Here is a 26,905-nt window from a genome sequence, read left to right as displayed (position 1 = left end):
CTGTGTCCCTTACCTATCCTTCATTCTTCCCTCCCTCCCTCTCTTCCTCTTTCTTTCATCCGGCCAAGGACACAATCACTGATCACAGTTTATCAGTGCTCAGATTTCAGTGTGTGTGTGTGTGTGTCACACTATTTTCTCCCTGCAGATTAGACAGGGCAGTTTTTAATTTAGGATTCTGATCTGCTGCTATAAGACTCTAAATCCCCTGAAGGGGCCAGAGCAACACAGCCCCTGACCCCCGGTTTCTTTCACACACACACACACACACACACACACACACACACACACACACACACACACACACACACACACACACACACACACACACACACACACACACACACACACACACACACACACACACCCCTAACCCCCAAGCTGACCAGAGCCTGCGTGTGTTTGTGTTTGTTCAGGGGAGTAAACTGAGATTGAGCATCCTGAGAACAGAGAAAAATTCTACCCACGCTAATCCTGCATTTTAGCAAATGAAAATACCCACTCTACTCACTCACTCACTCACTCACTCACTCACTCACTCACTCACTCACTCACTCACCCAGGCCTGTGGCTGAGTGTCATAACGCTTGTTGGCCTCGGGGGAAAGCTGCTGTGATATCTGATGAGTAGTCCATTAATAAGACTGAGATTAATCCTGCTGAAAAAGACAAAGAAACACTACATGAAAACAAGCTCCCCTGGTCTTACAAGGAGGAGTAGTTGCTGATTATCACCCTAAAGACCCCAGACTGTCTGTCTGCACAATCTATTGTCGACCTCCCTCATCCTACTTCCCTATAACTCTTCTCTCCCTCTCGTTTCTCTTTCTTTGGGGCTCCTGGGTGGCGCAGTGGTCTAAGGCACTGCATTCTGGTATCATAACTGGCTGTGATTGGGAGTCCCATAGGGCAGTGCACAATTGACCCAGTGCTGTCTGGGTTTGGCTGGTGTAGTCTGTCATTGTAAATAAGATATTGTTTCTAAACAGACTTTCCAAGATAAATTAAATGTTTTAAATGTATTTACTGTCACTCCCTCTCCTATGTGTGTATGTGTGTGTTAGGTGTTTTGAATCATCTAGTTGTAAATATTTTGAAGTATGGGAAGATCACATCATTGTCTAAAACTAAAAACTATTTTCTTTTTTTTTTACTGACTTTCAAGCCCTGAGCTCATCTGCTGATTTCGGGACATGCCAACGGGGAAAACGAGCGCACATTTGCGAAACGTCAGACGGTTACACATCAACCAATGAAACGGCAGATTTGAACGGGGGCAGAGCTGATTGAAAGCAATTTCAACCAATCAATGTTAGCACCCTCAATAATTCTTGACCAATCACCGAACAAGTACCAAAAATAGCACCTCCTCTTGTTCAGCACCCAAAGGACGAAAGTGCGAGATTCGCCTGTGTTGTCTATTATAACCAATTCTTACTGTCCATATTTGTGTAGAAACGTACTGAACAGTTTTTTTTTTTTGATGTGAGAAACCTATTTGGTGTCAAACATGCGTAAAAACCTACGCCATCCAAGCAGGGAACCGCCGAGAAAGGAATTATCGCCGCTCATCTGAGGCCAAACTCGCATATTTTGTTTTGTCAAGTAAGGAAACAAAACAATATATCACCACGACGATACCCACTAGTCAGGGACCTAAAAAACATCTACATTCGTTTTACAGTTGGAAACGTAAGTATAAATTAAGAGGTTTAGCTAGGGGGCAATCGTTGTGTTGGCTAGCTTGCTAACGTTAGCCTAGCATGGCCTATTCGCATTTAACTAGCTTACAACTGTAGCTGACGTTATCGTCACCAGTGATTGATTCTCGCATGAATTTGTGTGACGAATAGCAGCTAACGTTTAACCTTAGTTACATGCTTTTGACTGTCAACATCGTCTAAGAGGTACATCACTTGTTTTCAAATGCTGTGCTTGGGCAGGGAAAAGTCATTATTTTGCCAACTATTTAGCTAAATAGCTAGCCGCTTATTTTTTTAGGTGACACCTTTCTAACTAACGTCAGCTATCTAGCTAAATGTGGCGTTTGGTTTGTCCGTTTTAACGCAACCAACAAAAACATTCGTTTGTGGAAGAAATAATCTAATCTGATCAAACGTAATATTAGCACAGTTAATTATATAATCCAGTGGTTCCTAACCTTTTTCGTTTACTGTACATTTACCACCAACTGAATTCTGCTCTAGCCGAAGTATCCCCTCATGTTCTTTTTACCTGTAGTAAGCATATTGTCTCATGAGTCTTAAGTACTCCCTGTGGCTAGGCTAAGTACCTCCAGGGGTCCTAGTAGCCGACTATATATCGTTGTAGGGTTATTTAACGTCGCCGCACAACGCAGGGAGTCAAACCAACAGACTCCCGACGTTGTCCCATTCACCTTGCCAGAAGATACTGACCCTACCGGTATACCTACTTGTTTACACTGAGCTGTACTGAGTTCGGAACACAATCATGGTTACATGACGTAGAGCACACACACAGAGTAGTGACACTAGGTGCAATGATGTTAACTTAGACAGAACCTTGTCATTTACACATCCCTATCTTTATTACTCTAGGAGACTGATAGGTATATTTATTATTTAGAATATTCATGTTTAATTTGGTCAATATTCATAATGTACATAATGTTGTTTTTTTTACATTAAAATACTACTCATACTACAGAGCAAGCGGACAAGCTTAATATAACACCAATTTTGGCTTTGTAGCATCTACAGATGAAACATGGGGTCTTAAAGGAGGCCTGGGTAAGGCCAAATTTGATTCATTTTTTTCTCAATTATGCTTTTACATACAGTGCTCTCCACTTATATTGGCACCCTTGGTAAATATGAGCAAAACAGGCTGCAAAAAAATGTCTTTGCTGTTTTTCCTCTTGGTCTTTCATTCCAAATATTCACAAAAAATCAAACTTTTTAATTGAAGTAAAATTATTGGAAAAAAAATAAATGTGAAATAAATATTTTTCTCAAACAATTACTCAATTACTGGCACCCCTAGAAATTCTTATGAGTAAAATCTATAGTATATTCCCATTCATATTTCACGTTTTTAAAGTCACTTGAGGGTTTAGGAATACTTAAGTGGTATGCCATGACTTCCTGTTTCACTGGGGTATAAATATGAGGTGACATACAGGCCAAGATCATCCATCACTATGGGAAAGACCTGAGAATAGAGTACTGATGTGCGACAAAAGGTTGTTGAGCTGCACAAATCAGGAAATGGCTATGAAAAAATAGCTCAACATTTGAAAATGCCCATTTCCACTATCAGGGCAATAATTAAGAAGTTTAAAGCACCTGGAGATGTTAACAATCAGCCTGGAAGAGGACGTGTGTCTATACTGACCGCACTCACAGTGAGGAGGCTAGTTAGTGGCAGAAAAATATCCAAGGATCACAGCTGGAGAATTGCAGATGTGGGTCTTGGGGTCAGAAAGTCTCAAACTACGATCAGACGCCACCTACGTAACCACAAGTTGTTTGGGAGGGTTGCCATAAAAAAGCCTTGGCTGTCATCAAACAACACTCAAGCACCTACAGTTTGCCAAACGTTAATGGAACTTTCAATGGGACCGGGTTCTATGGTCAGATGAGACCAATTTAGCCATTTGGGGAAAAAACACAGTAGTGGGTTTGGCGTAGACAGAAAGATATCCATGCAGAAAAGTACCTCACCACCACTGAAGTATGGTGGTTTATCTTTGCTGTGGGCCTGTTTTTCTTCCAAAGGACCTGGACAACTTGTTAGGATACATAATATCATGGACTCCAAGTACCAGCAGATATTAAATCAAAACCTGACTGCCTCTGCAAGGAAGTTTTAACTGGGCTTTGGTTGGATCTTCCAGCAGGACAATGAACCAAAGCACATCTCAACATAAACACAAAAATGGTTCACCGACCACAGAATCAAGATTTTGCTTTGGCCGTCCCAGTCCCCTGACCTGAACCCCATAGAAAACCTGAGTTGAAGAGGAGAGTCCACAAGCGTGGACCTCGGAATCTGAAGGATCTGGAGAGATTCTGTATGGAGGAATAGTCTCATCATAGTCCAACCTCATTACCCATTACAGGAGAAAACGGCTCTGAGTTATCTTGGCAAAGGCAGATTGCACAAAGTATTGAATGAAGGGGTGCCAATAATTGTGGCACACATATATTTGAGAAATATTTGTTTTATGTTAATTTATTTGTGTAAATGATTTTACTTTAAATAAAAGTTAGAGTTTTGTGAATTTTTAATGAAAGATCAAGAGCCTGTTTTGCTCATGCTGTTGAAGTCGGAAGTTTACATATACTTAGGTTGGAGTCAATAAAACTCATTTTTCAACCACTCCACACATTTCTTGTTAACAAACTATAGTATTGGAAAGTCGGTTAGGACATCTACTTTGTGCATGACACAAGTAATTTTTCCAACAATTGTTTACAGACCGATTATTTCACTTATAATTCACTGTATCACAATTCCAGTGGGCCAGAAGTTTACATACACTAAGTTGACTGTGCCTTTAAACAGCTTGGAAAATTTCAGAAAATGTCATGAATTTAGAAGCGTCTGATAGGCTAATTGACAGCATTTGAGTCAATTGGAGGTTCACCTGTGGATGTATTTCAAGGCCTACCTTCAAAGTCGGTGCCTTTTTGCTTGACACCATGGGAAAATCAAAAGAAAGAAATCAGCCAAGGTCATAGAATTTTTTTTTTGTTGTAGACCTCCACAAGTCTGGTTCATCCTTGGGAGCAATTTCCAAACACCTGAAGGTACCACGTTCATCTGTACAAACAATAGTAAGCAAGTATAAATACCATGGGACCACGCAGCTGTCATACCGCTCAGGAAGGAGACACGTTCTGTTTCCTAGAGATGAACGTACTTTGGTGTGAAAAGTGCAAATCAATCCCAGTACAACAGCAAAGGACCTTGTGAAGATGCTGGAGGAAACGGGTACAAAAGTATCTATATTCGCAGTAAAACAAGTCCTATATCGACATAACCAGAAAGGCCGCTCCGCAAAGAAGAAGCCTCTGCTCCAAAACTGCCATAAAAAATCCAGACTACGGTTTGCACATGGGGACAAAGATCATACTTTTTGGAGAAATGTCCTCTGGTCTGATTAAACAAAAATGGAACTGTTTGACCATAATGACCATCGTTATGCTTGGAGGAACAAGGGTGAGGCTTGCAAGCCGAAGAACACCATCCCAACTGTGAAGCACGGGGGTGGCAGCATCATGTTGTGGGGGTGCTTTGCTGCAAAAGGGACTGGTGCACTTCACAAAATAGATGGCATCATGAGCAAGGAAAATTCAACATCAGTCATGAAGTTAAAGCTTGATCACAAATGGGTCTTCCAAATGGACAATGACCCCAAGCATACTTCCAAAGTTGTGTCAAAATGGCTTAAGGACAACAATGTCAAGGTATTGGAGTGGCCATCACAAAGCCCTGACCTCAATCCTATAGAACATTTGTGGGCAGAACTGAGAAGGCGTGTGCGAGCCAGGAGACCTACAAACCTGACTCCGTTACACCAGCTCTGTCAAGAGGAATGGGCCAAAATTCACCCAACTTATTGTCGGAAGCTTGTGGACGGCTGCCAGAAATGTTTGACCCAAGTTAAACAATTTAAAGGCAATGCTACCAAATACTAATTGAGTGTATGTAAACTTCTGACCCACTGGGAATGTGATGAAAGAAATAAAAGCTGAAATAAATCATTCTCTCTGCTATTATTCTGACATTTTCACATTGTTAAAATAAAGTGGTGATCCTAACTGTCCGATGTCAGAAATTGTGAAACTGAGTTTTTACATCTATTTGCCTAAGGTGTATGTAAACTTCCAACTTCAACTATATTTACCAAGGGTGCCAATATTAGTGGAGGGCACTGTACAAATGTCAAAATATGTCAGCAATCCTTCCTCCAAAAGACTATTGTATGGATTACATTTTGTGAAAGTCCCCTAAATCATTTTGTTGTCTGGGTTTCATGAGGAGTCACTCGTAGGGAGAAGACGGACCAGGAGAGTAGAGCTGTGAATTGCCAGGGACCTCACAATATGATCATGATACTTTAGGGAATTTTTATTTTATGTATTTTTTTTTACATCTATTGCGATTCTCACGATTTTACACTGAACAAAACTATAAACGCAACAGAAGATTTAGAAGATTTTATACTGAGTTACAGTTCATGTAAGGAAATCGATAATTAAATGGATTTCACATGACTGGGATACAGATATGCAACTGTTGGTCATAGAATACCACAAAGTATGGGCGTGGATCAGAAAACCGGTCAGTGTCTTGTGCTACCACTGTTTGCCTCATGCAACGTGACACATCTCATTTGCATAGTGTTGATCAGGCTGATTGTGGCCTGTGGAATATCGTCCCACTCTTCAATGGCTGTGCAAAGATTGCTGGATATTGGCGGGAACTGGGACATGCTGTCGTACATGTCAATCCAGAGCACCACAAACATTCTCAATGGGTGACATGTCTGCTGAGTATGCAGGCCATGGAAGAACTGGGACATTTTCACATTCCAGGAGTTGTGTTCAGATCCTTGTGACATGGTTGTGCATTATCATGCTGAAACATGAGGTGATGGTGGTGGGTGAATGGCATGACAATGGGCCTCAGGTTCTCGTCATGACATCTCTGTGGCCATCGAAGGTGAGCAATTTCCCGCTGATCCCGCAGGGGAAGAAGCTGGATGCGTTTCACTACACCCGCAGTAACGTGCTAAATATGTGGCCAATAAAATAAGATTTGATGTGAAGGACCTGGGCTGGTGGTCTGCGGTTCTGAGGCCGGTTGGACGTACTGCCCAATTCCCTAAACCGCGTGATCATTACACAGGTGCGCCTTGTGCTGGTGACAAAAGGCCACCAAAATGTGCAGTTGTGTCACCACATAATGCCACAGATGTCTCAAGTTGAGGAAGCGGGCATTTGGCATGCTGACTGCAAGAATGTCCACCAGAGGTGTTGCCAGATAATTTTATGTTAATTTCTGTACCATAGGTTTAATCTGTTTCTTGATATGCCACGCCTGTTAGGTTATTGGATAATCTTAGCAGAGGAGAAATGCTTACAGGGATGTAAACGAATTTGAGCAAAATAATATTTTTGTGCGTATGGCACACTTCTGGATCTTTTGTTTCGGCTCATGAAACATTTTATGCTATGACATTTGATACAGTTAACTAGACCTCTTTCTCCCATCACTGAGGGATTGAGGGAAGTGGAGTGCGAGGCTGAGTGGTTCAGTACAGGGGCGTGTTCAGATGGTGTGACTGGTTTGCTTCTGTGCGTCTCCTTGCCCCAATCGTCACCCACGAAGCGTCGTTACCTATTGCTCCACAAAAGCCTAGTAAAGCCTTTGCATAGCAAAGGAAACAACTACTTCAAGTTTTCAGAGCGGGTGACGTGACGTCACTGATTTAAATGCTACTAGCGCGCACTGCTAACTGGCTAGCCATTTCACAGCGGTTACATCTGCACAAAAATATATTTTGGAACAAGACTTTGTATTTCTTATTGGATAGGTAACAATACTTGTTTTCTCCCCTGGTCCTGGAGAGCTACAGTTTCAGCAGGCTTTAGTTCCAGCCCAGCACTAACAGGTGTGATTTTAAACTAATCAATTCATCAAGATCTCTGTTGGCTATATCAGGTGTGCTGGTATGTTGATCTGAATGGACTGGATAGGTTTCTACCCATTTTGAGGGCAAGCTGAACCAGTTGTCTTAATGCTTACAAATCCAATCATCCTACCTATGTTTGTTACATTTATCCAGTCTTTTTTGTTTAGTTGCTACGGTTTGAGGAGTTGATTTGGGACAGCTACGTCCGCTACAGTTCTATGTCAAATAAAACGTTCAATGTGGCACTGTCATAGGATGCCACCTTTCCAACAAGTTAATCAAATGTCTGTACTGCTAGAGCTGCCCCGGTCAACAGTAAGTGCTGTTATTGTGAAGTGGAAACGTCTAGGAGCAAAAACGTCTCAGCCACGAAGTGGTAGGCCACACAAGCTCATCGAACGGGACCGGCGAGTGCTGAAGCGCGTAGCTCATAAAAATCGCCTGTCCTCGGTTATAACACTCCCTACCAAGTTCCAAACTACCTTTGGAAGCAACGTCAGCATATGAACCGCCAAAGAACACAAGCCTAAGATCACCATGCGCAATCCAAAGTTTTGGCTGGGGTGGTGTAAAGCTTGCCGCCATTGGACTCTGGAGCAGTGGGAAGTGATGAGCCACACTTTACCATCTGGCAGTCCGACGGACAAATCTGGGTTTGGCGGATGCCAGGAAAACGCTACCTGCCCCAATGCGTAGTGCCAACTCTAAAGTTTGAAGGAGGAATAATGTTCTGGGGCTGTTTTCATGGTTCAGGCTTGGCCCCTTCGTTCCAGTGAAGGGTAATCTTAACGCTACAGCATACAATGACATTCTTTGTGGCAACAGTTTGGGGAAGGCCCTTTCCTATTTCAGCATGACAATGCCCCTGTGCACAAAGGAAGCTCAATCCATACAGAAATGGTTTGTCGAGATCGGTGTGGAAGAACTTGAATGGCCTGCACAGAGCCCTGACCTCAACCCCATCGAACACCTTTGGGATGAATCGGAATGCCGACTGCGAGCCAGGCTTAATAGCCCAACATCAGCACCCGAACTCACTAATGCTCTTGTTGAATTGAAGCAAGTCCCCACAGCAATGTTCCAACATCTAGTTGAGAGCCTTCCCAGAAGAGTAGAGGCTGTTATAGCAGCAAATGGGGGACCAACTCCATATTAATGCCCATCATTTTGGAATGAGATGTTCGACGAGCAGGTGTCCACATACTTTTGGTGATGTAGTGTAATTAGCACGTTATCGCAGGTGCAGCGAAATGCATATGTTTCTAGCGCCAACAGTGCAGTGTTTACCTACCAATACACACACATCCCCAAAAATGCTTTCTTAAGAAATATCAGAAAGGGCAATCTCCAGAAATGATCAAATGACAACCCTGTTTGTAAACCTTTTAAATATCAATCTCAACTGTATCTTTTCCAGTGACGAAGACATGACTGTCTCATGGTGGTGTATGAAAAAGTCACTTTCTGAGCACTTATACAATGGGGAAATATTTATGGAAGGTTTTGATCAAATCAAAAGGGGTTCTGTCAAATGATTGAATTCAAATAGGTTGTAATGTCACATGCACAAGTACAGAGAAATTCCTTTCTTGCAAGCCTAATGGAATCCTCTAAATGGATCTGTGAACAGTTGGAAAAGTGACGTATGTGTGTGACCACAGAGCTGTACTCTGCGCTCATTAGAGTTATGTAATCACTGGCCTCCACTTCCCTCTGCAGAGCCAGTGGTTCTTGACAACCACGTGTGGCTGTGGGAGATCTGAGTCCTGGTTTCGGCTTGTGGTTTTAAGTTGGGTGACATCAGTTTCGAGGGTTGAGTGGTCGAGAGTCTGTGGTTTCGTCCCTGAGCTGGGGTGTATGTGTCTCAATAACACCTATGTCTGTGTGTGTGTGTGTGTGTGTGTAGCAGTCCATCCAAATGTCACTGGAGAATAAAGGGGATACTAAGAAGGAAGCTGGAGCTTTGTGATTCCCTGCCGTTTCAGGCTGGGCAATGTAACTAGTTCCTCCTCGAACACACACACACACACACACACACTGCTCCCATTTTTTTTGAGAGTGTGTGAGGTAGCTGAATGAAGCCTAGATTGCATGTTTGGTTGCTAGGCAACAGTAGTGAGTTTGTTTTATTTTAGAGTTGTACTGCCTAACATGACAGACGTTCTGTACAAACACACACACACACATTGATATAGACCCAGTCGGTATTAGATAGAATATCGCTGCCCACCTGTGGGGGAAAACAACCTGTGGTAACCTAGGTTACCCCATTGGCTAGTAGCCAATTGAGTGAATGCTACCAACAATAGAAACAGACTGTACAGCTACAAGTAGTGATTGGAGTTACAAACGGACTGTACTAAACAAGTTAAATATCTTACATGTGAGAATGTTTTCCACACACATAGAGCTACGTGTAGCCTACTTAGACGCCGTGTTTCCACTTTCTCACGCCTAACAGCCTGAAGCCACAGGGCTCTTCTCACAGGCTCTATTTCCTTACCTGGGAGCATTGTGAAACAGAAGTCAGGATTTTTGACCTGGCTACATGTACAGTACAAGTCCAAGGTTTGGACATGCCTACTCATTCAAGGGTTTTTCTTTATTTTTACTATTCATTGTAGAATAATAGTGCAGACATCAAAACTTTGAAATAATAACCATGAATAATTAAACAAACAAAAAAAACTTGAATGAGTAGGTGTGTCCAAACTTTTAACTGGCACTGTTCATTGAACAACACAGCAGCTTTTCGGCATGTTTTGTTGATTCTGTATAACAAAAATTGTACGTCTAAGTTGGCTCCTTTTTAAATGGGGCTCAATTGGAAATAATGTTTGTTTTGTCCAATTTGTGGGCGTAGTTGGTGAATTCTTTATTACGTGGATATCGACTCTGAGTATAGGGACGAAGGGGTAGCCTAGTCTTAGAAGAGAAGGAGTGATGGGGGGCTCGTAGGGGGATAGTTGGAGTGATGGGGAATAGGCCGCTAGTAGGAGGGGTAGTAGGGGGGGTAGGGGGCTAGTAGGAGGGGTAGTAGGGGGGGTAGGGGGCTAGTAGGAGGGGTAGTAGGAGGGGTAGGGGGCTAGTAGGAGGGGTAGGGGGCTAGTAGGAGGGGTAGGGGGCTAGTAGGAGGGGTAGGGGGCTAGTAGAAGGAGTGGTGGGGGGCTAGTAGAAGGAGTGATGGGGGGCTAGTAGAAGGAGTGATGGGGGGCTAGTAGAAGGAGTGATGGGGGGCTAGTAGAAGGAGTGATGGGGGGCTAGTAGAAGGAGTGATGGGGGCTAGTAGAAGGAGTGATGGGGGGCTAGTAGAGGTATGAATGGAGTGTCTTTCCCACCTTTTAGCTTGAAACCCAAACCACACACTATTAATAGACTGTGTTTTTACAGAGCATCATGACTTGTGTGCTCCCCACTGGCTCTCACCCACCCGCACACACACACACACACACACACACACACTCTCTCATTCTTCCGAGGCCAGCTGGGGAGTCATTCTTTGTGCCTACCAACCTTTTTTTGGGCACAAGCCTGTCATGCCGTGTGTGTGCTCACAATTTAGGGCTGGTCGAAATGGCATATAAATATTTTTTTTTCAAACTTAATATCTCAGTTTTATTTTTGTCTATAAGCTTTATTGCACAGTTTTTAAAGGTCAATAGACTGCATTTTCAAGCAGTCAGCAATCTAATGAATTCAGGGCTTGTGTAATTATACCTAGGCTACATATAGGCCTTCCACAACCAAAAGACCCACTAATAATTGTATCAAAATGCGTTTATCTGTTTTTTTGTAATCACTGATCTGGCTTTCAAGTCTCTCTGAAAATGCCCTTTTTGTTACAACTTTAGCCAGAACCATGCATAATTCAATAACAATGACCAACTTCTTATAGCAGGCATTTAGAAAATCAACAAATATCTCATAAACAATCTCCAGCACAAGCCCATGTTCTAGTGAGTAGCCAACTCATCTTTATTTCAAGTCGAGTCAACTTGGATCTATTTGCAAGCTAACAAGGCAAAACAGTTGAACTGTTATGAACACACCCTCCTGTCCGACTCTAGCTTTTTGAAATTTGAACAGCATGCTAGCCTGTCCACTTTGCTTAGATGTTGAAATCAATAAATGCATATTTTTTTTATATTCATTGCAAATGTATAAAACACAAACTAGAAAGCCAGAAAATAAGTCTATGGCTATAATCCTGCTGGCGATACTTGGCACTGCACTGCCGCGCTCGACAAACGTAGAATACTTTTTCCAGAATCAGTGTTCATGGATACTCCAGTGTTAGTAGGGTCTGCTCTGCGCTAACATTCTCATCCTATTACAGTAAAATAACATCTTTGTTTCATTGTCTACATGACCTATTCCGATGGACCAAACCTCAAATGCAAATACCGAGATGAAACGGCTTTTCAGAGAAGAAGAAGTGATCTTTTATCTCTGTTGTGAGTGGCAGGGGAAGTGGCTTGGCGTGTGTGAGAGAATGGGAAGGTACACACAGCACAGGACGAGCGAATGAGACAAGTCAAAAAATACATAAATGCTCCATGAAAAACGCTTTTTTTTTTCTTGTGATACAGGCATTTGGAATTTTGTGCTAAAACAAAGAGATTTAATCAAATTAATTCAATACAGTGCCTTCAGAAAGTGTTCATACCCCACACATGTTACAGCCTGAATTTAAAATGGATTAAATATTTTTTTTCTCTCACCCCTCTATACACAATACCCAATAATGACAAAGTGAAAACTTGTATTTCGTTTATTTTTTAAATAAAATATAAAATCTAATTTACATAAGTATGCACACCCCTGAGTCAATACTTTGTAGAAGCATCTTTGGCAGTGATTACAGCTGTGAGTCTTTCTGGGTGAATCTTTAAGAGCTTTCCACCCCAAAATATATTTTAAAAGTTCTTCAAGCTCTGTCAAATTGCTTGTTGATCATCGCTAAACAACCATTTTCAGGTATTGCTATAGAATTTCTAGTAGATTTAAGTCTAAACTGTAACTCGGCCACTCGGAAACATTCACTGTCTTCTTGGTAAGCAACTCCAGTGTTGACTAGCTAGCCCCACATCTTTTTCTGTTGGGTTTATCGGCAGTTGGCGTCCAACTTTCTGATGCGTTGCCGCCACCTACTGTACTAGAGTGCCCCCACCTCCCACCTGTGTACAGGAGTCCTAGCATACAAATTGACCAATAGAAGTATAAAGAGGGGTTCCTGCAGATGCAGGAATGTCCACAAGCAGGAATGCTCCAAATTGCAGTCCTCAGTTGCATCTTTCTCAAGCAGATCATGCAAGCCCAGTAGTGTGTAATTTAGACCCACAGTTCGGGGTGTTCAAGGTGTGTGGGCTTTCCTGCTAGCACCCAGTGTTCGCTAATGCCTGCCGAACACCTACCCTGGCCGTCGTTAACAGAACTGCGGGAAAACAGTGCCCAGCAGGCGGGGGCAAAGTGCACAGTCTACAAGTGTGCTAGCTAGCTACGTGTCTTGCCTGCTGTGTACCGGAGTTCTTGCACAGCGTGTCCACATGCCGCTCCGGAGCCAGTTCTCTTCTTCCTTTGCTTGTAGTTCAGGTTTTCACTCTTTAATCACACTTTAAAAAAAAATAAAAAAATAAATGTAAAAATAAAAAAATGTTATGGTTTATGCATTGCTGTAGACTTAAAACATATCAGAAGACCGCTCTTGAGGTCTCGAAACAATCAAATACATCTTTGGGGGGGGGGGGGGGGGGGGGGGGGGGTGTAGTTGCCCTTTTATTCAATTGTGCACCTTCCAGGAGAATGTTGTTAGGCTAGATGTATTTTTGTACGATGTAGGCTACATGTAATGGCAGAATGCCCTGTGATTTGATACTAATTATCACGATATCATTCTGCCAGGGAGGGCCTACTTTGCAGTCAGTTTTTGGGAAAGCAATTAAATGTTTTTCAATCAGCGCATGATAACCGAGTTGCGTATTACAAAGATTCAACCAAGACTTCAGACCAAACTTTTTGAATACCTTGTCTGCATACCCAAATTGTGACGATAATAATAAAATAGGGAACCAAAAACTAACATGACCAGCTGAAAAACATTTCAGTGGCACCCTAGCCACCATTGGCCTATTGAAGTATGACTGCGTTGATAACGTAGCTTCGTGTATTTATTTTCTCTCCTGTCAGCAGTTTGAAGGTATGGGGGCATTCCTGGACAAGCCTAAGACAGAGAAGCATACGGCCCATGGTGAGGGTAATGGGCTGCATTACGGCCTGAGCTCCATGCAGGGCTGGCGGGTGGAGATGGAGGATGCCCACACCGCCATGGTGGGCCTGCCCCACGGCCTCACCGACTGGTCCTTCTTCGCCGTCTACGACGGGCATGCCGGCTCCCGCGTCGCCAATTACTGCTCCGCCCACCTACTGGAGCACATCCTATCAGGGGGGGCGGAGTTCACCCCGGGGACGGGCTCAGTGGAGGGTGTAAAGGATGGGATCCGCACGGGCTTCCTGAAGATCGACGAATACATGCGCAGCTTCACGGACCTGCGACAAGGGCTGGACCGCAGCGGCTCCACGGCGGTGGGTGTGCTGCTAAGCCCTTTCCACCTCTACTTCATAAACTGTGGCGACTCCCGGGCCGTGCTGAGCCGAGATGGACGAGTTGGATTCTCTACACAGGTACAATATATTACACTAGATTAGGGATGCAAATTAGGGATGCAAGCTATGATCCCTTATTGATGTCAGTCAGTCTAGATGAAGGGGAGGAGACTGGTTAAAGAAGGATTTTTCAGCCTTGAGACAATTGAGACAGATTGTGTATGTGTGCTATTGAGGGTGAATGGGCGAAACAAAAGATTGAAGTGCCTTTGAACGGGGTATGGTAGTAGGTGCCAGGCCCACCGGTTTGTGTCGAGTCTTTTAATCAAAATATCACAGATTAGACAAACATTTTCACCTGCCCATTTAAGTGTGGGAGGTTACTGAGGTTGCGCAACTCGTCATGTTTGTGCTTGTGGAATTGAGAATCTGCCTAGCATCCGCATTGCTTCGCTTCTCTTAGCAGTTGAAACTCAAATGTAGAAAGACAACCCAGCTTGTGAAACATCTATTTTTTGTTTAAATAGCCAAGGAAGGACTAAGCCTCACTTCAGTAGACTTTAGTTTCAAGTCAATTTGACCAACTTTTATACCTGTTCATAGCGCTTTAAAAAATATCTATTTTTCACCCACCTTCACATGCACACAGCCCCCAGCCAGGCATTGTTGCATAATTTGTAGTTCTTTGACTTAGTGGGATTAATTTACTAGCTATGATGCTAAACAGCAGAAATCATTTTTATAAAGCTAGTGCAGCATTTATTTTACTTTAAATGGGTTCATACTTTACTATTTTTATTCAGAAATGTGAGTGAAATGATCGTACTGTAGAGCCCTGACCACCCGCCAACGTGGATGGGGAAATAGACATCTTACCCGCCTGTGGCGGTGGGCGTTAGGCCCTAAAATTACGTTCAATGTTCTCTACCTATAATATATATATATATATATATATAATTCTGAATATCCCAATTCATGTTAAGTTCAAAAGAATACAAGATCAAAATGGCTGACTTCATTCAAACAAATGGGGGTTCTCAACTTTAAAGACATATCTCTGGATCATCTTTTGCAGATAGAACCTTAAGGTATGATTTTGATATTGAGGTAAAAACGGCTGCATTGGACCTTCTTTTGAAGAGTTTAATTGTAACGTGACACAGTGTCATCTCACAGTGCCTTCAGAAAGTATTCATTCTCCTTACGTATTTCAAATGTCACAGCTTGAATGAAACCACACAATACCCCATAATGACAAAGTGAAAACATGTTTGAATTTTTTGCAATATTTTTTGAACTGAAATACAGAAATGATCTAATTTACTTAAGTATTCACACCCCTGAGTCAATACTTTTGTAGATGCGCCTTTGGTGGTGATCACAGCTCTGAGTTTTTCTGGGTAAGTCTCTAAGAGATTTTACACACCTGGGATTGTGCAACATTTGCACCATTTATTAAATTTTTATTTCTAAAAGCTCTGTCAAGTTGGTTGTTGATCATTGCTAGACAACCATTTAAGTCTTGCCATAGAATTTCAAGCTTATTCAAATCACAACTGTAACTCGGCCACTCAGGAACTTTCACGGTCTTCTTGGTAAGCAACTCCAGTGTATATTTGGTCTTGTGTTTTTAGGTTATTGTTGTGCAAAAAGGGGAATTCATCCCCCAGTGTCTGGTGGAAAGCAGACCAGGTTTTCCTCTGTTTTTGACCGTGCTTAGCTCCATTACATTTCTTGTTTATCCTGAAAAACTGCCTAGTCCTTAACAATTACAAGCAAACATTGGGTTGTTATTTTAACTTGAAGTGCACAAAGTTCTCTTCTCTGACAATTAATCCATAGATAAAAGGGTAAACCGAGTTTTTCTAGTAACCTCTCCTCCAGGATTCTTCTTTGGAGTTTATATGGCGGTTGGCAACCAACTTTAAGGTACATTACCACCACCAACTGGACTGGAGTATGGCCCTCAGTTCATCTTTCAATCACCCCTGTGGGAATACTCTCCTAAAAACCAATTAGCTGGGATAGGCGGGAATTGCAGCCCGTCAAGCGTCACAAATAGAAGCAAGTTCTATTTTTAACGCCTGACTACAGACACGCGTGAGCAGTGTGGGTGCAATGATTGAATAACATGTATGTGTACATTTATTTAGCAGAGTATGCGACGCAAGCGGTGTGGTCAGCATGTTACTTTCGTGCCTTGTTGCAAACAGGATGGATGTTTGAAATGTTTGTATTATGTACAGGCTTCCTTTTTTTCACTCTGCCAATTAGGTTAGTATTGTGGACTGACTACAATGTTGATCCATCCTCAGTTTTCTCTTTATCATGATCACCATTGGCCGTGTTAAACACTATTATTAACCCCCTAGAGTCGATTGACGCACCAGTGCGTTCATCTAAGTTACATGAACAAAAAATCTCCATCAAAATCAGTTAGTTTAATGCAACCGCTGTGTCATATTTCAAAATAACTTTACGGAAAAAGCAAACCATGCAATCTGAGTATAGCGCTCAGACAACAAAGCAGCCAAAAATATATCCGCCATATTGGGTGGTCGACATTAGTCAGAAATAGCATTATAAATATTCACTTACCTTTTGATCTTCATCAGAATGCACTCCCAGGAATCACAGTTCCACAATAAATGTTTGTTTTGTTCGATAATGTCCATCATTTATGTCCAAATATCTTCTTTTGTTAGGGCTTTTGGTAAACAAATCCAAAGCGTGTTCAGGTCCAGCCGAACGTCGGACAAAAATTTCAAAAAGATCCGTTACAGCCTGTAGAAACTTGTCAAACTAAGTATAGATTCAATCTTTAGGATGTTTTTGGAACGAGAGCTAACTCTCTCGTGACCGCGCCTCAAAGCCTGTGGCAATCTGCCAGACGCCTGGCTCATTCTTCTCTCATTCGGTCCCACTTCACAGTAGAATCCTCAAACAAAGTTCTAAAGACTGTTGACATCTAGTGGAAGCCTTATGAAGTGCAACAACCAATTTCCCACTATCTGCAATAGGGGCTGAGTTTTAAAAAACTACAAGCCTCAGATTTCCCACGTCCTGGTTTTTCTCAGGTTTTCGCCTGCCATATGAGTTTTGTTATACTCACAGACGTCATTCAAACAGTTTAAGAAACTTCAGTGTTTTCTATCCAATACTACTAATAATATGCATATATTAGCATCTGGGACAGAGTAGCAGGCAGTTTACTCTGGGCATCTTATTCATCCAAGCTACTCCATACTGCCCCCCTGTCACCAAGAAGTTAAGCTAGAGATGAGTTTTTTTGCATTGAATGCATCTCTATCCACCTCATCTGCCAGTGTCGCACTTCCGCATCTGCGGTGAAAGGTCTCATGGTGTGATAAACACTGCTCTAGCTCTGCCACATCTGAAAATCACTCTTGTTACGAAATTGTTTGTAGCGTCCTAAGGGGGAGCCTCTCACAAACACAATGGTGTTCTACGTTTTGCTCCACCACCCCCACAAGTGTCGTGACTCGTCTGAAGGTAACCGGTAATAAAAAAATAAAAGTTAAATATGTGTTAACAAAATGTAAATGTATTTACATTTCCCAAGTTTTTTTTTTTATCCTAGATTTAGGACAGACGTGTCGGGTTCAAGTCTGGGCCCTGGCTGGACCACTCAAGGATATTCAGACATTTGTCCCAAAGTCACTACTGCATTGCCGTGGCTATGTGCTTAGGGTCATTGTCCTGTTGGAAGGGGAACCTTCGCTGCAGTCTCAGGTCTTGCGCGCTCCGGAGCATGTTTTCATCAAGGATCGCGCTGTACTCCGTTCATCTTTCCCTCGATCCTGTCTCCTAGTCCCTGCCGCTGAAAAACATCCTGACAGCGTGATTCTGCCACCACCATGCTTCACCATAGGGATGGTACCAGGTGTGACGCTTGGCATCTAGGCCAAAGAGTTCAATCTTGGTTTTATCAGACCAGAAAATCTTATTTCTCATGGTCTGAGAGTCCTTCAGGTGCCTTTTGGTGGAGTGCTGCAGAGATGGGAGAGCCTTCCAGAAGGTCAACCATCTCCACAGAGGAACTGGAGCTCTGTCAGAGTGACTATTGGGTTCTTGGTCACCTCCCTGACCAAGGCCCTTCTCCCCCTGGCGGCCAGCTCTAGGAAGAGTGTTGGTGGTTCCAAACTTCTAACATTTAAGAATGATGGAGGCCACTGTGTTCTTGGACCTTTTAATGCTGCATAAATGTTTTTGTACCCTTCCCAAGATTTGTGCCTCGACACAATCCCGTCTCGGAGCTCTACGGACAATTCCTTCGATCTCATGGCTTGGTTTCTGCTCCAATCAAGTTGTAGAAACTTCAAGAATGATCAATGGAAACAGGATGCACCTGAGCTCAATTTTGAGTCTCATGGCAAATACTGATGTAAATAAGCTATTTGTGTTTATTTTTATTTTTAAGATGTTTAAAAAACAAATCTAAACCTTTTTTCACTTTGTGACTATGGGGTATTGTGTGGAAATGAGGGAACATGTATTTAATCCATTTTAGAATAAGGCTGTAACTTAACAAAATGTAGAAAAAGTCTAGGTCTGAATACTTTCCGACGACACTGTATATGTACATGCAAACTGCCTCCAGCGCATATTGAAAGGTAGTGGGTGACTCACTGATCCTACCGTATCACGCAGTGCGCACTCAAATGGCGAGTTGAGGATGTTTCCAACGGTCTTTTTAACCAAGGGCTACTCCGCTTGTAAAAAGGTGCAGTTGCTTTAATATAAGGAGGGAAGAAAAATGTGTAGCAGTAGAAAGCTGTTTTAATAGGCTGGTGGCCAACATCGTTTTCACTCAAAGTGCATTTAGAATTGTTGTGCGACGACTGGGTTTATGTGATTACATGTTTCATTTCAAGCTGCAACCAGCTGGAGGAGGAGCTTGCACAACAGGTGATTGTTGCTTGTGTGATAAATAAGATACATTATTTCGTAAATGCACACCGGACAATTTCATTCCACAAAATTATGCAAATTAGCCTATAGACCAATCGGTCAACTGTGTTTTCGGCAGCTAACCGCTTTTAACGGTAATCATCTCTACACTGGTACAATATGCAGTGCCTTGCAGAAGTATTCGTCAAAGCACTTTTTTCACATTTTATTGTGTTAAAGCTGGATGACAATGTACACAAAATACTTTTTTTATTTTTTTATTCTTACCCCGTTTTCTCCCCAATTTCGTGGTATCCAATTGTTTTAGTAGCTACTATCTTGTCTCATCGCTACAACTCCCGTACGGGCTCGGGAGGGACTAAGGTTGAAAGTCATGCGTCCTCCGATACACAACCCAACCAAGCCGCACTGCTTAACACAGCGCGCATCCAACCCGGAAGCCAGCCGCATCAATGTGTCGGAGGAAACACCACGCACCTGGCAACCTTGGTTAGCGCACACTGCCCCCGGCCCGCCACAGGAGTCGCTGGTGCGCGATGACTCAAGGACATCCCTACCGGCCAACCCCTCCCTAACCCGGGCGACGCTAGGCCAATTCTGTGTCGCCCCACGGACCTCCCGGTCGCGGCCGGTTACGACAGAGCCTGGGCGCGAACCCAGAGTCTCTGATGACAGCGCCCTTAACCACTGCGCCACCCGGGAGGCCCCCGCAAAATACTCTTGTCCAAGTGGTATATTTGTTTAGATTTTTTTGGGATGAATAAAACATTTCAATAACTAAAATAGATGTTGCATAAGTATTCAGCCCCTTTGTTTAGGCAAAAGTAAATTTGTTTAGGCAAAAGTAAATTAGTTCAGAATAGGGTTTATAATAGGGTTTGACATGATTTAATGACTAACGCTTACTCTGTCCCCCATACATAAAACACCTGTAAGGTCTCTCAGTCAAGTATTGCATTTCACACACACGTTCATCTACAAGACCAGGGAGCTTTTCAAAAGCCTCATAAAGGGCAGTGATGGGTCACAATAACAAATCTGACATTGAATATCTCCTTAAGCATGGTCTAGTTTATAATGACGCTGAGGATTATGTGTTAAACCACCCAGACACCTCGGATTAATATTGTAGTGACTCCACATTAATGACCAAGTGAAAAGATTCCAAAAACATGCATCTTGTATTTAACTTTAAAAAAATTTTAACTAGGCAAGTCAGTTAAGAACAAATTCTAATTTACAATGACTGCTTAGCGGGGAACAATGGGTTAACTTCCTTGTTCAGGGGCAGAACGACAGATTTTTACCTTGTCAGCTCTGGGATTCGTTCCAGCAACCGTTCGGTTACTGACCCAACGCTCTAACCACTAGGCTACCTGCCGCCCCTACACTCTAACCACTAGGCTACCTGCCGCCCCTACACACTAACCACTAGGCTACCTGACGCCCCTACACTCTAACCACTAGGCTACCTGACGCCCCTACACTCTAACCACTAGGCTACCTGACGCCCCTACACTCTAACCACTAGGCTACCTGACGCCCCTACACTCTAACCACTAGGCTACCTGACGCCCCTACACTCTAACCACTAGGCTACCTGACGCCCCTACACTCTAACCACTAGGCTACCTGACGCCCCTACACTCTAACCACTAGGCTACCTGACGCCCCTACACTCTAACCACTAGGCTACCTGACGCCCCTACACTCTAACCACTAGGCTACCTGACGCCCCTACACTCTAACCACTAGGCTACCTGACGCCCCTACACTCTAACCACTAGGCTACCTGACGCCCCTACACTCTAACCACTAGGCTACCTGACGCCCCTACACTCTAACCACTAGGCTACCTGACGCCCCTACACTCTAACCACTAGGCTACCTGACGCCCCGTATGGAACAAGGCACTAAAGTAATAATGCAACTAAACATGGCAAAGGAATAAACTTTTTGACCTAAAAGCAAGGCCCTATGTTTGGTTCAAATCCAACACAACACATTACTAAGCAACTGCCTCCTTATTTTCAAGCATGATGGTGGCTGCATCATGGTATCGGTATGCTTGACATCGGTAAATACTGGGGAGTTTTTCAGGAAAGAAAGAAAGAATTGGGATAGGGCTAAGCACCGGCAAACTCCTAGAGCATAACCTGCTTCAGTCTGCTTTACACCAGACACTGGGAGAGGAATTCATCTTTCAGCATTACAATAACCTTCAACACAAGGCCAAATCTACAATGAAGTTGCTTACCAAGAAGACCGTGAATATTCCTAAGTGGCCAAGTTACAGTTTTGACTTAAATCTGCTTGAAATACTATGGCAAGACTCAAATTACTGTCTAGCCATGATCCCCAACATCTTGACAGAGTTTGAAGACCCACAGCTGTAATTGCTGCCCACAGTGTTTCTAACATGTATGAACTCAGGGAGCTGAATACTTATACAATATACTGAGTGAGAGGGAGGGAGTGATGGGGAGAGAGACAGCAGGGGATCAGTTTGAGCCTGGCAAGACGCATGATCTCTGACCCTGATCATGTAATGAGTAGTTATTTAGAATGCAAGGTCATGTTGTAGATCAGCAGCCTCTTATCTCAAACGCTTTCTATTTCTCACTGCAGGACCACAAGCCGTGCAACCCCAGAGAGAAGGAGCGTATCCAGAACGCAGGGGGGTCAGTGATGATCCAGAGGGTCAACGGTTCCCTAGCCGTGTCCAGAGCCCTGGGGGACTATGACTACAAGTGTGTGGATGGGAAGGGTCCCACAGAACAACTGGTCAGCCCAGAGCCAGAGGTGTGTGTGTGTGTTTAAAATGCCTTTATTACTGTGCACAGCTTGTAGTAAACTCAAGGTCTTTCTCCTATTTGAGGTGTGTGTGATCTCTCCAGCTGAGGTGTGTGTTCCTCCCACAGGTGTGTGTGTTGGAGCGTGCTGCGGAGGGGGATGAGTTTGTGGTGCTGGCGTGCGACGGGATCTGGGACGTGATGTCCAACGAGGAGCTGTGCGAGTTCGTCAGGTCCCGGCTACAAGTGTTTGACGACCTGGAAAGAGTCTGCACTGCCGTGGTGGACACCTGTCTGCACAAGGTACATACACACTCTATCTAACCCACACTCTATCTAACCCACACTCTATCTAACCCACACTCTAACTCACCCACACTCTAACTCACCCACACTCTAACTCACCCACACTCTAACTCACCCACACTCTAACTCACCCACACTCTAAGCCCCGGTCTCTGTATGTGTGTTTCTCCAGGGCAGCAGAGATAACATGAGTGTGGTGTTGGTGACTTTACCGGGAGCTCCCAAGGTGTCTGAGGAAGCCCTGAAGAGAGAGGAGGACCTGGACAAATACCTGGAGACACGTGTAGAGGGTGAGAACACGCACATACACCCCCATCCTTTCTAAGAGCTTAGACACACTACATGGACAAACGGCTAATAGCAGCGAGAAGCTGTCGCCGCAGTGTGTAATAGTGACCACCTGCTTGGTGTCGACGGGTAGAGGCTCTTTCAACGTGGACGTGACGGCCAATATTCTGGTCAGAGGCAACTGTCCGTCTTTTATTCTGTTGCCTTTCCACTCTAACCCTGTGTCTGTCTCTAGATTTGCTGGGTAGCTGTGGAGAGGAGGGGGTTCCTGACCTGGTGTCTGTTCTGAGGAACATCGCCTCTGAGAACATCCCCAACCTTCCACCTGGAGGAGGCCTGGCCTGCAAGTAAATACTACACACACTGAAGACAACTGCTTTATTGTCCATGTCTCCCCCTTCTTTCTTCATGAAAGTATGAGAGACTGTCATGATTTATTGATCCAACTTCTCAATAAAGCTTCACACAAGTTCACAAATAAGAATGTCTAATTGTGTGTGTGTGTGTGTGGGGTCAGGCGCAGTGTGATCGAGGCGGTGTACAGCAGGCTGAACCCACAAAGAGAAGAGGAAGGGGTGAGTAACTCTTCTTTGACCGCTCACCCCTGACCTCCCACTTCCACAATGACCCCACTCCAGCCCAGTCACAACAGCACCACTCTTCTGGCGTGTGAATGGGCTTCGAGGACCGTCAAAATACCAAACATGATCAAAATTGAATATTTCATCTAGAGTCAAGACTTGGTTTCACATCACATGAATACAGCTCCCTGATGTTCCTTCCTACCGTGTCCCAACCTTTTATCACACAAAAGTCCTGGACGTCTTTTGAACATGAACTATTTTGCCTAGTCTAGTCTGTGTTTGTGTTGTGTTTGGGGTGTTGGGAGTTGTAGGGGGGAACGGGAAGGCATTGTTGTATTCTCCTCTCCCTCACTGGACAAAGACAATGTCACTACGGGTAGCTGGCCACAGGGGTAGGGGTAGTATGGTGTGAGACAGTGTGTGTGCCTGTGTGTGCGTGTTTGACGCTGGTGTGTGTCTGACACTAGCTTGTGTGTGTGTGTGTGTGTGTGTGTGGCGTGGTGTTGCCCCGGCCAGGCCTGTGTTGGAGGTGGAGGAGAGGAGGAGAGTGAGGAGGGAGGAGGCAGCAGTACGGCGACCAACCTCTTGGAGGCGCTGCGTCAGTTCCGCCTGCACCACCGGGGGCAGTATCGCTCGGTGCTGGAGGAAGCCCTGGCAGTCTACCGTCTGCCTGGGGAGAATACAGCCGACATGGGAGAGGAATCCTCCTCTTTTACCGCTGACGACCTCCCTGACTCCCCCCGGCCCTCACCCCCCTCTCCCCCTCCCTCACCCGTCGTCATCGAGACGCCCTCATCCCCGGAGACAGAGAAAAGCAAAGACACGCCCTCTCCAAACATCGACCAACAACCACCTCCGGCTGCAGACATCGACCAACCTGAACCTCCAGCGGTAGACACTGACCAACCTGAACCTCCGGCGGCAGACCTCGTCCCACTATATCCTCCAGCTGCTGAGCTTCGCCAACCAGATCCACCCCCCTCCTAATTCACCTCTGATCTCTGTTGTTGTTGTTGACCCCCCCCCCCCCAAATCTAGTCTAGTCCATGCGTGCTCTCACAGCGTCTAGTCCATCCGTGCTCTCACAAACGCCATAATGGGTAGATATAAAGATGAGTGGTCTAAGTCAATGGACCGATCATGTCTGGACCTCTACCTGACAGAGAGAGAAGGCCGACTGGACTGTCCATATAAAAACACAAGTTCCCATAAACCACCTATACCTGTTCTCACAGTACCCACACACAACACACTCACTCTCTGTGTGTCTCTGTGTGTCTGTGTGTCTCTGTTTGCCTGTCTCTGTCTCTCTGCGTCTGCCTGCGTGTCTCTCTGTCCGTCCGAGAGAGAGAGAGACGGGTCTTAGCAGCCAGCTGAGGTGTGTGTGTGTGTGTGTGTGTGTTTGTTTGGTAGAATTTGTTAAGGTGTGTGTCCACTACAGTACTGTAACTACTTCAAAATTCTGGAACAGTATACAAAGTTCTAAAAAGTTCAAAATACCAAAGTAAAAAAAGTGTGTGTGTCATTGTATTGCTAAAGACTGAGTTGTATTTCTCTCTGATGAATGGTGGCACTTACTGTATGCAACAAGACACAATTGTGTGTGTGTGTGTGTGTGTGTGTGTGTGTGTGTGCTGAATCTGTTCCATACAGCAATATGTGAATGAATAAAATAATCAATAAAAGTGATTTGAATTAATAATAATACTAAGATCTGTCCATCTGATTTGGTTTGTCTCTTGACTGTCAGATTTGGTCAGTGTCTGACTGTTATGGTATATGATCACTTTTTCCTGTGAACATTCCATTGTGGGTCTGAAATTGCTTTTCATGTGCTGAATAGTGCACAGAGATTTCCTGCTACATGGCACCATGGCATTTATAGCATCATCTACAAATGTTTAATTCTTGACAACCAAAAAAAGCCTATTACATAGGCTGTAGCCTAGTATAAGAATTGGGACACAGCCGGTCTTTCAGTAGGCCACCAACAGGTGAGTCCAAGATCGGCTCATCCCACAGATTGACCCACATACCAACCCCTCACATTCTCAGCTCCCGGTCCACTTCCACACCCGCTTCTCAACATCAATACGTTAATAACAGTTTTATATTGTATGCACTATGGCGCCTCATAAACATTTCTCTCTCTCGTTCTCTCTATCTCAGTGTGATCTGGAGGACCCCTGGTAGTCGTGGTAACTGCGACCCGGTCTCCTCCTGTGATTGGTCTAGCCACCCAGAGGGAGAATTGCCTCCTCCACGTGCCCAGTGGACGACGTGTGTGTGTGTGCGTGTGAGGATGAACACACCCACACACACACTCTGCTTTTCCTTGGGAGGAGTGTGTCTTTGGAGGTGTTGCGGTTGTTGTAAGGACTGATGAAGAGTCTGGATGGTAGACGTTTTTTACCATCCAGGTTTTCTGGTGTTACATTTTTTTTGTTGTTGTTGACATTGATCACCTGACTACATGGACATGACCTGGGATGGATTTATGTGTTTGTGTGTGTGAGAGAGAAAGGAAATTTGGAGGTGGGGATTGGGACCCAGACTGGTTCAATCTGGTACTTGTCTTGGACTCTGTGCTGCCTGAAAACCCCAACCGCCCGAACACACACACACACACACACACCCTAAAACCTGACACACCAAGCCCTGCAAATGTACATTGGGGAGAACAAGTATTTGATAACCTGCAAAATCGGCAGTGTTTCCTACTTACAAAGCATGTAGAGGTCTGTAATTTTTATCATAGGTACACTTCAAATGTGAGAGACGGAACATAAAACAAAAATCCAGAAAGTCACATTGTATGATTTTTAAGTAATGAATTAGCATTTTATTGCATGACATAAGTATTTGATACATCAGAAAAGCAGAACTTTGTTTGGTACAGAAACCTTTGTTTTCAATTACAGAGGTCATATGTTTCCTGTAGTTCTTGACCAGGTTTGCACCCACTGCAGCAGGGATTTTGGCCCACTCCTCCATACAGACCTTCTCCAGATCCTTCAGGTTTCGGGGCTGTTGATGGGCAATACGGACTTTCAGCTCCCTCCAAAGATGTTCTATTGGGTTCAGGTCTGGAGACTTGCTAGGCCACTCCAGGACCTTGAGATGCTTCTTACGGAGCCACTCCTTAGTTGCCCTGGCTGTGTGTTTCGGGTTGTTGTCATGCTGGAAGACCCAGCCACGACCCATCTTCAATGCTCTTACTGAGGGAAGGAGGTTGTTGGCCAAGATCTCGCGATACATGTGCCCCATCCATCCTCCCCTCAATACGGTGCAGTCGCCCTGTCCCCTTTGCAGAAAAGCATCCCCAAATAATGCTCTTTCCACCTCCATGCTTCACGGTTGGGATGGTGTTTTTGGGGTTGTACTCATCCTTCTTCTTCCTCCAAACACGGCGAGTGGAGTTTAGACCAAAAAGCTCTATTTTTGTCTCATCAGACCACATGACCGTCTCCCATTCCTCCTCTGGATCATCCAGATGGTCATTGGAAAACTTCAGACGGACCTGGACATGCACTGGCTTGAACAGGGGGACCTTGCGTGCGCTGCAGGATTTTAATCCATGACGGCGTAGTGTGTTACTAATGGTTTTCTTTGAGACTGTGGGCCCAGCTCTCTTCAGGTCATTGACCAGGTCCTGCTGTGTAGTTCTGGGCTGATCCCCCACCTTCCTCATGATCATTGATGCCCCACGAGGTGAGA

The 26,905-nt window shown here is 44.2% G+C and overlaps 1 protein-coding gene across 3 annotated transcripts; it reads left to right on the top strand.

Annotated features, from left to right (window-relative positions):
* Window positions 1–1,344: 1,344 nt before the first annotated feature.
* LOC110498963 (protein phosphatase 1B) lies at window positions 1,345–25,961 on the top strand. 3 transcript variants are annotated; one of them, XM_036955769.1, is made up of 8 exons: window positions 1,345–1,691; window positions 13,870–14,364; window positions 21,847–22,020; window positions 22,140–22,313; window positions 22,489–22,606; window positions 22,840–22,951; window positions 23,122–23,179; window positions 25,358–25,961. In XM_036955769.1, the coding sequence occupies exons 2-8, from the start codon at window positions 13,882–13,884 to the stop codon at window positions 25,379–25,381; spliced, it is 1,143 nt and encodes a 380-aa protein (XP_036811664.1). In that variant the 5' UTR covers window positions 1,345–1,691; window positions 13,870–13,881; the 3' UTR covers window positions 25,382–25,961. The 3 variants fall into 3 exon arrangements, with proteins under 3 accessions (XP_036811664.1, XP_036811662.1, XP_036811663.1); XM_036955767.1 differs by lacking the exon at window positions 25,358–25,961 and adding an exon at window positions 23,705–24,893; XM_036955768.1 differs by lacking the exon at window positions 25,358–25,961 and adding an exon at window positions 23,705–24,893 and having other exon boundaries at window positions 1,346–1,691; window positions 13,873–14,364.
* The last annotated feature ends 944 nt before the right edge of the window (window positions 25,962–26,905 follow it).

This window comes from Oncorhynchus mykiss, chromosome 20 (assembly GCF_013265735.2).
Source record: "Oncorhynchus mykiss isolate Arlee chromosome 20, USDA_OmykA_1.1, whole genome shotgun sequence".
Lineage (NCBI taxonomy): Eukaryota > Metazoa > Chordata > Actinopteri > Salmoniformes > Salmonidae > Oncorhynchus > Oncorhynchus mykiss.
The sequence above is the reverse complement of the archived record's forward strand: the minus strand, read 5'-3'. Positions and strand labels throughout refer to the sequence as shown.

Coding starts and splice junctions, on each gene's coding strand:
- LOC110498963 (XM_036955767.1), top strand. CDS start 13,882: ATGGGGGCATTCCTGGACAAGCCTAAGACAGAGAAGCATACGGCCCAT. Junction 22,314..22,488: donor TGGACACCTGTCTGCACAAG/GTACATACACAC, acceptor GTGTTTCTCCAG/GGCAGCAGAGATAACATGAG. Junction 22,952..23,121: donor GGAGGAGGCCTGGCCTGCAA/GTAAATACTACA, acceptor GTGTGGGGTCAG/GCGCAGTGTGATCGAGGCGG.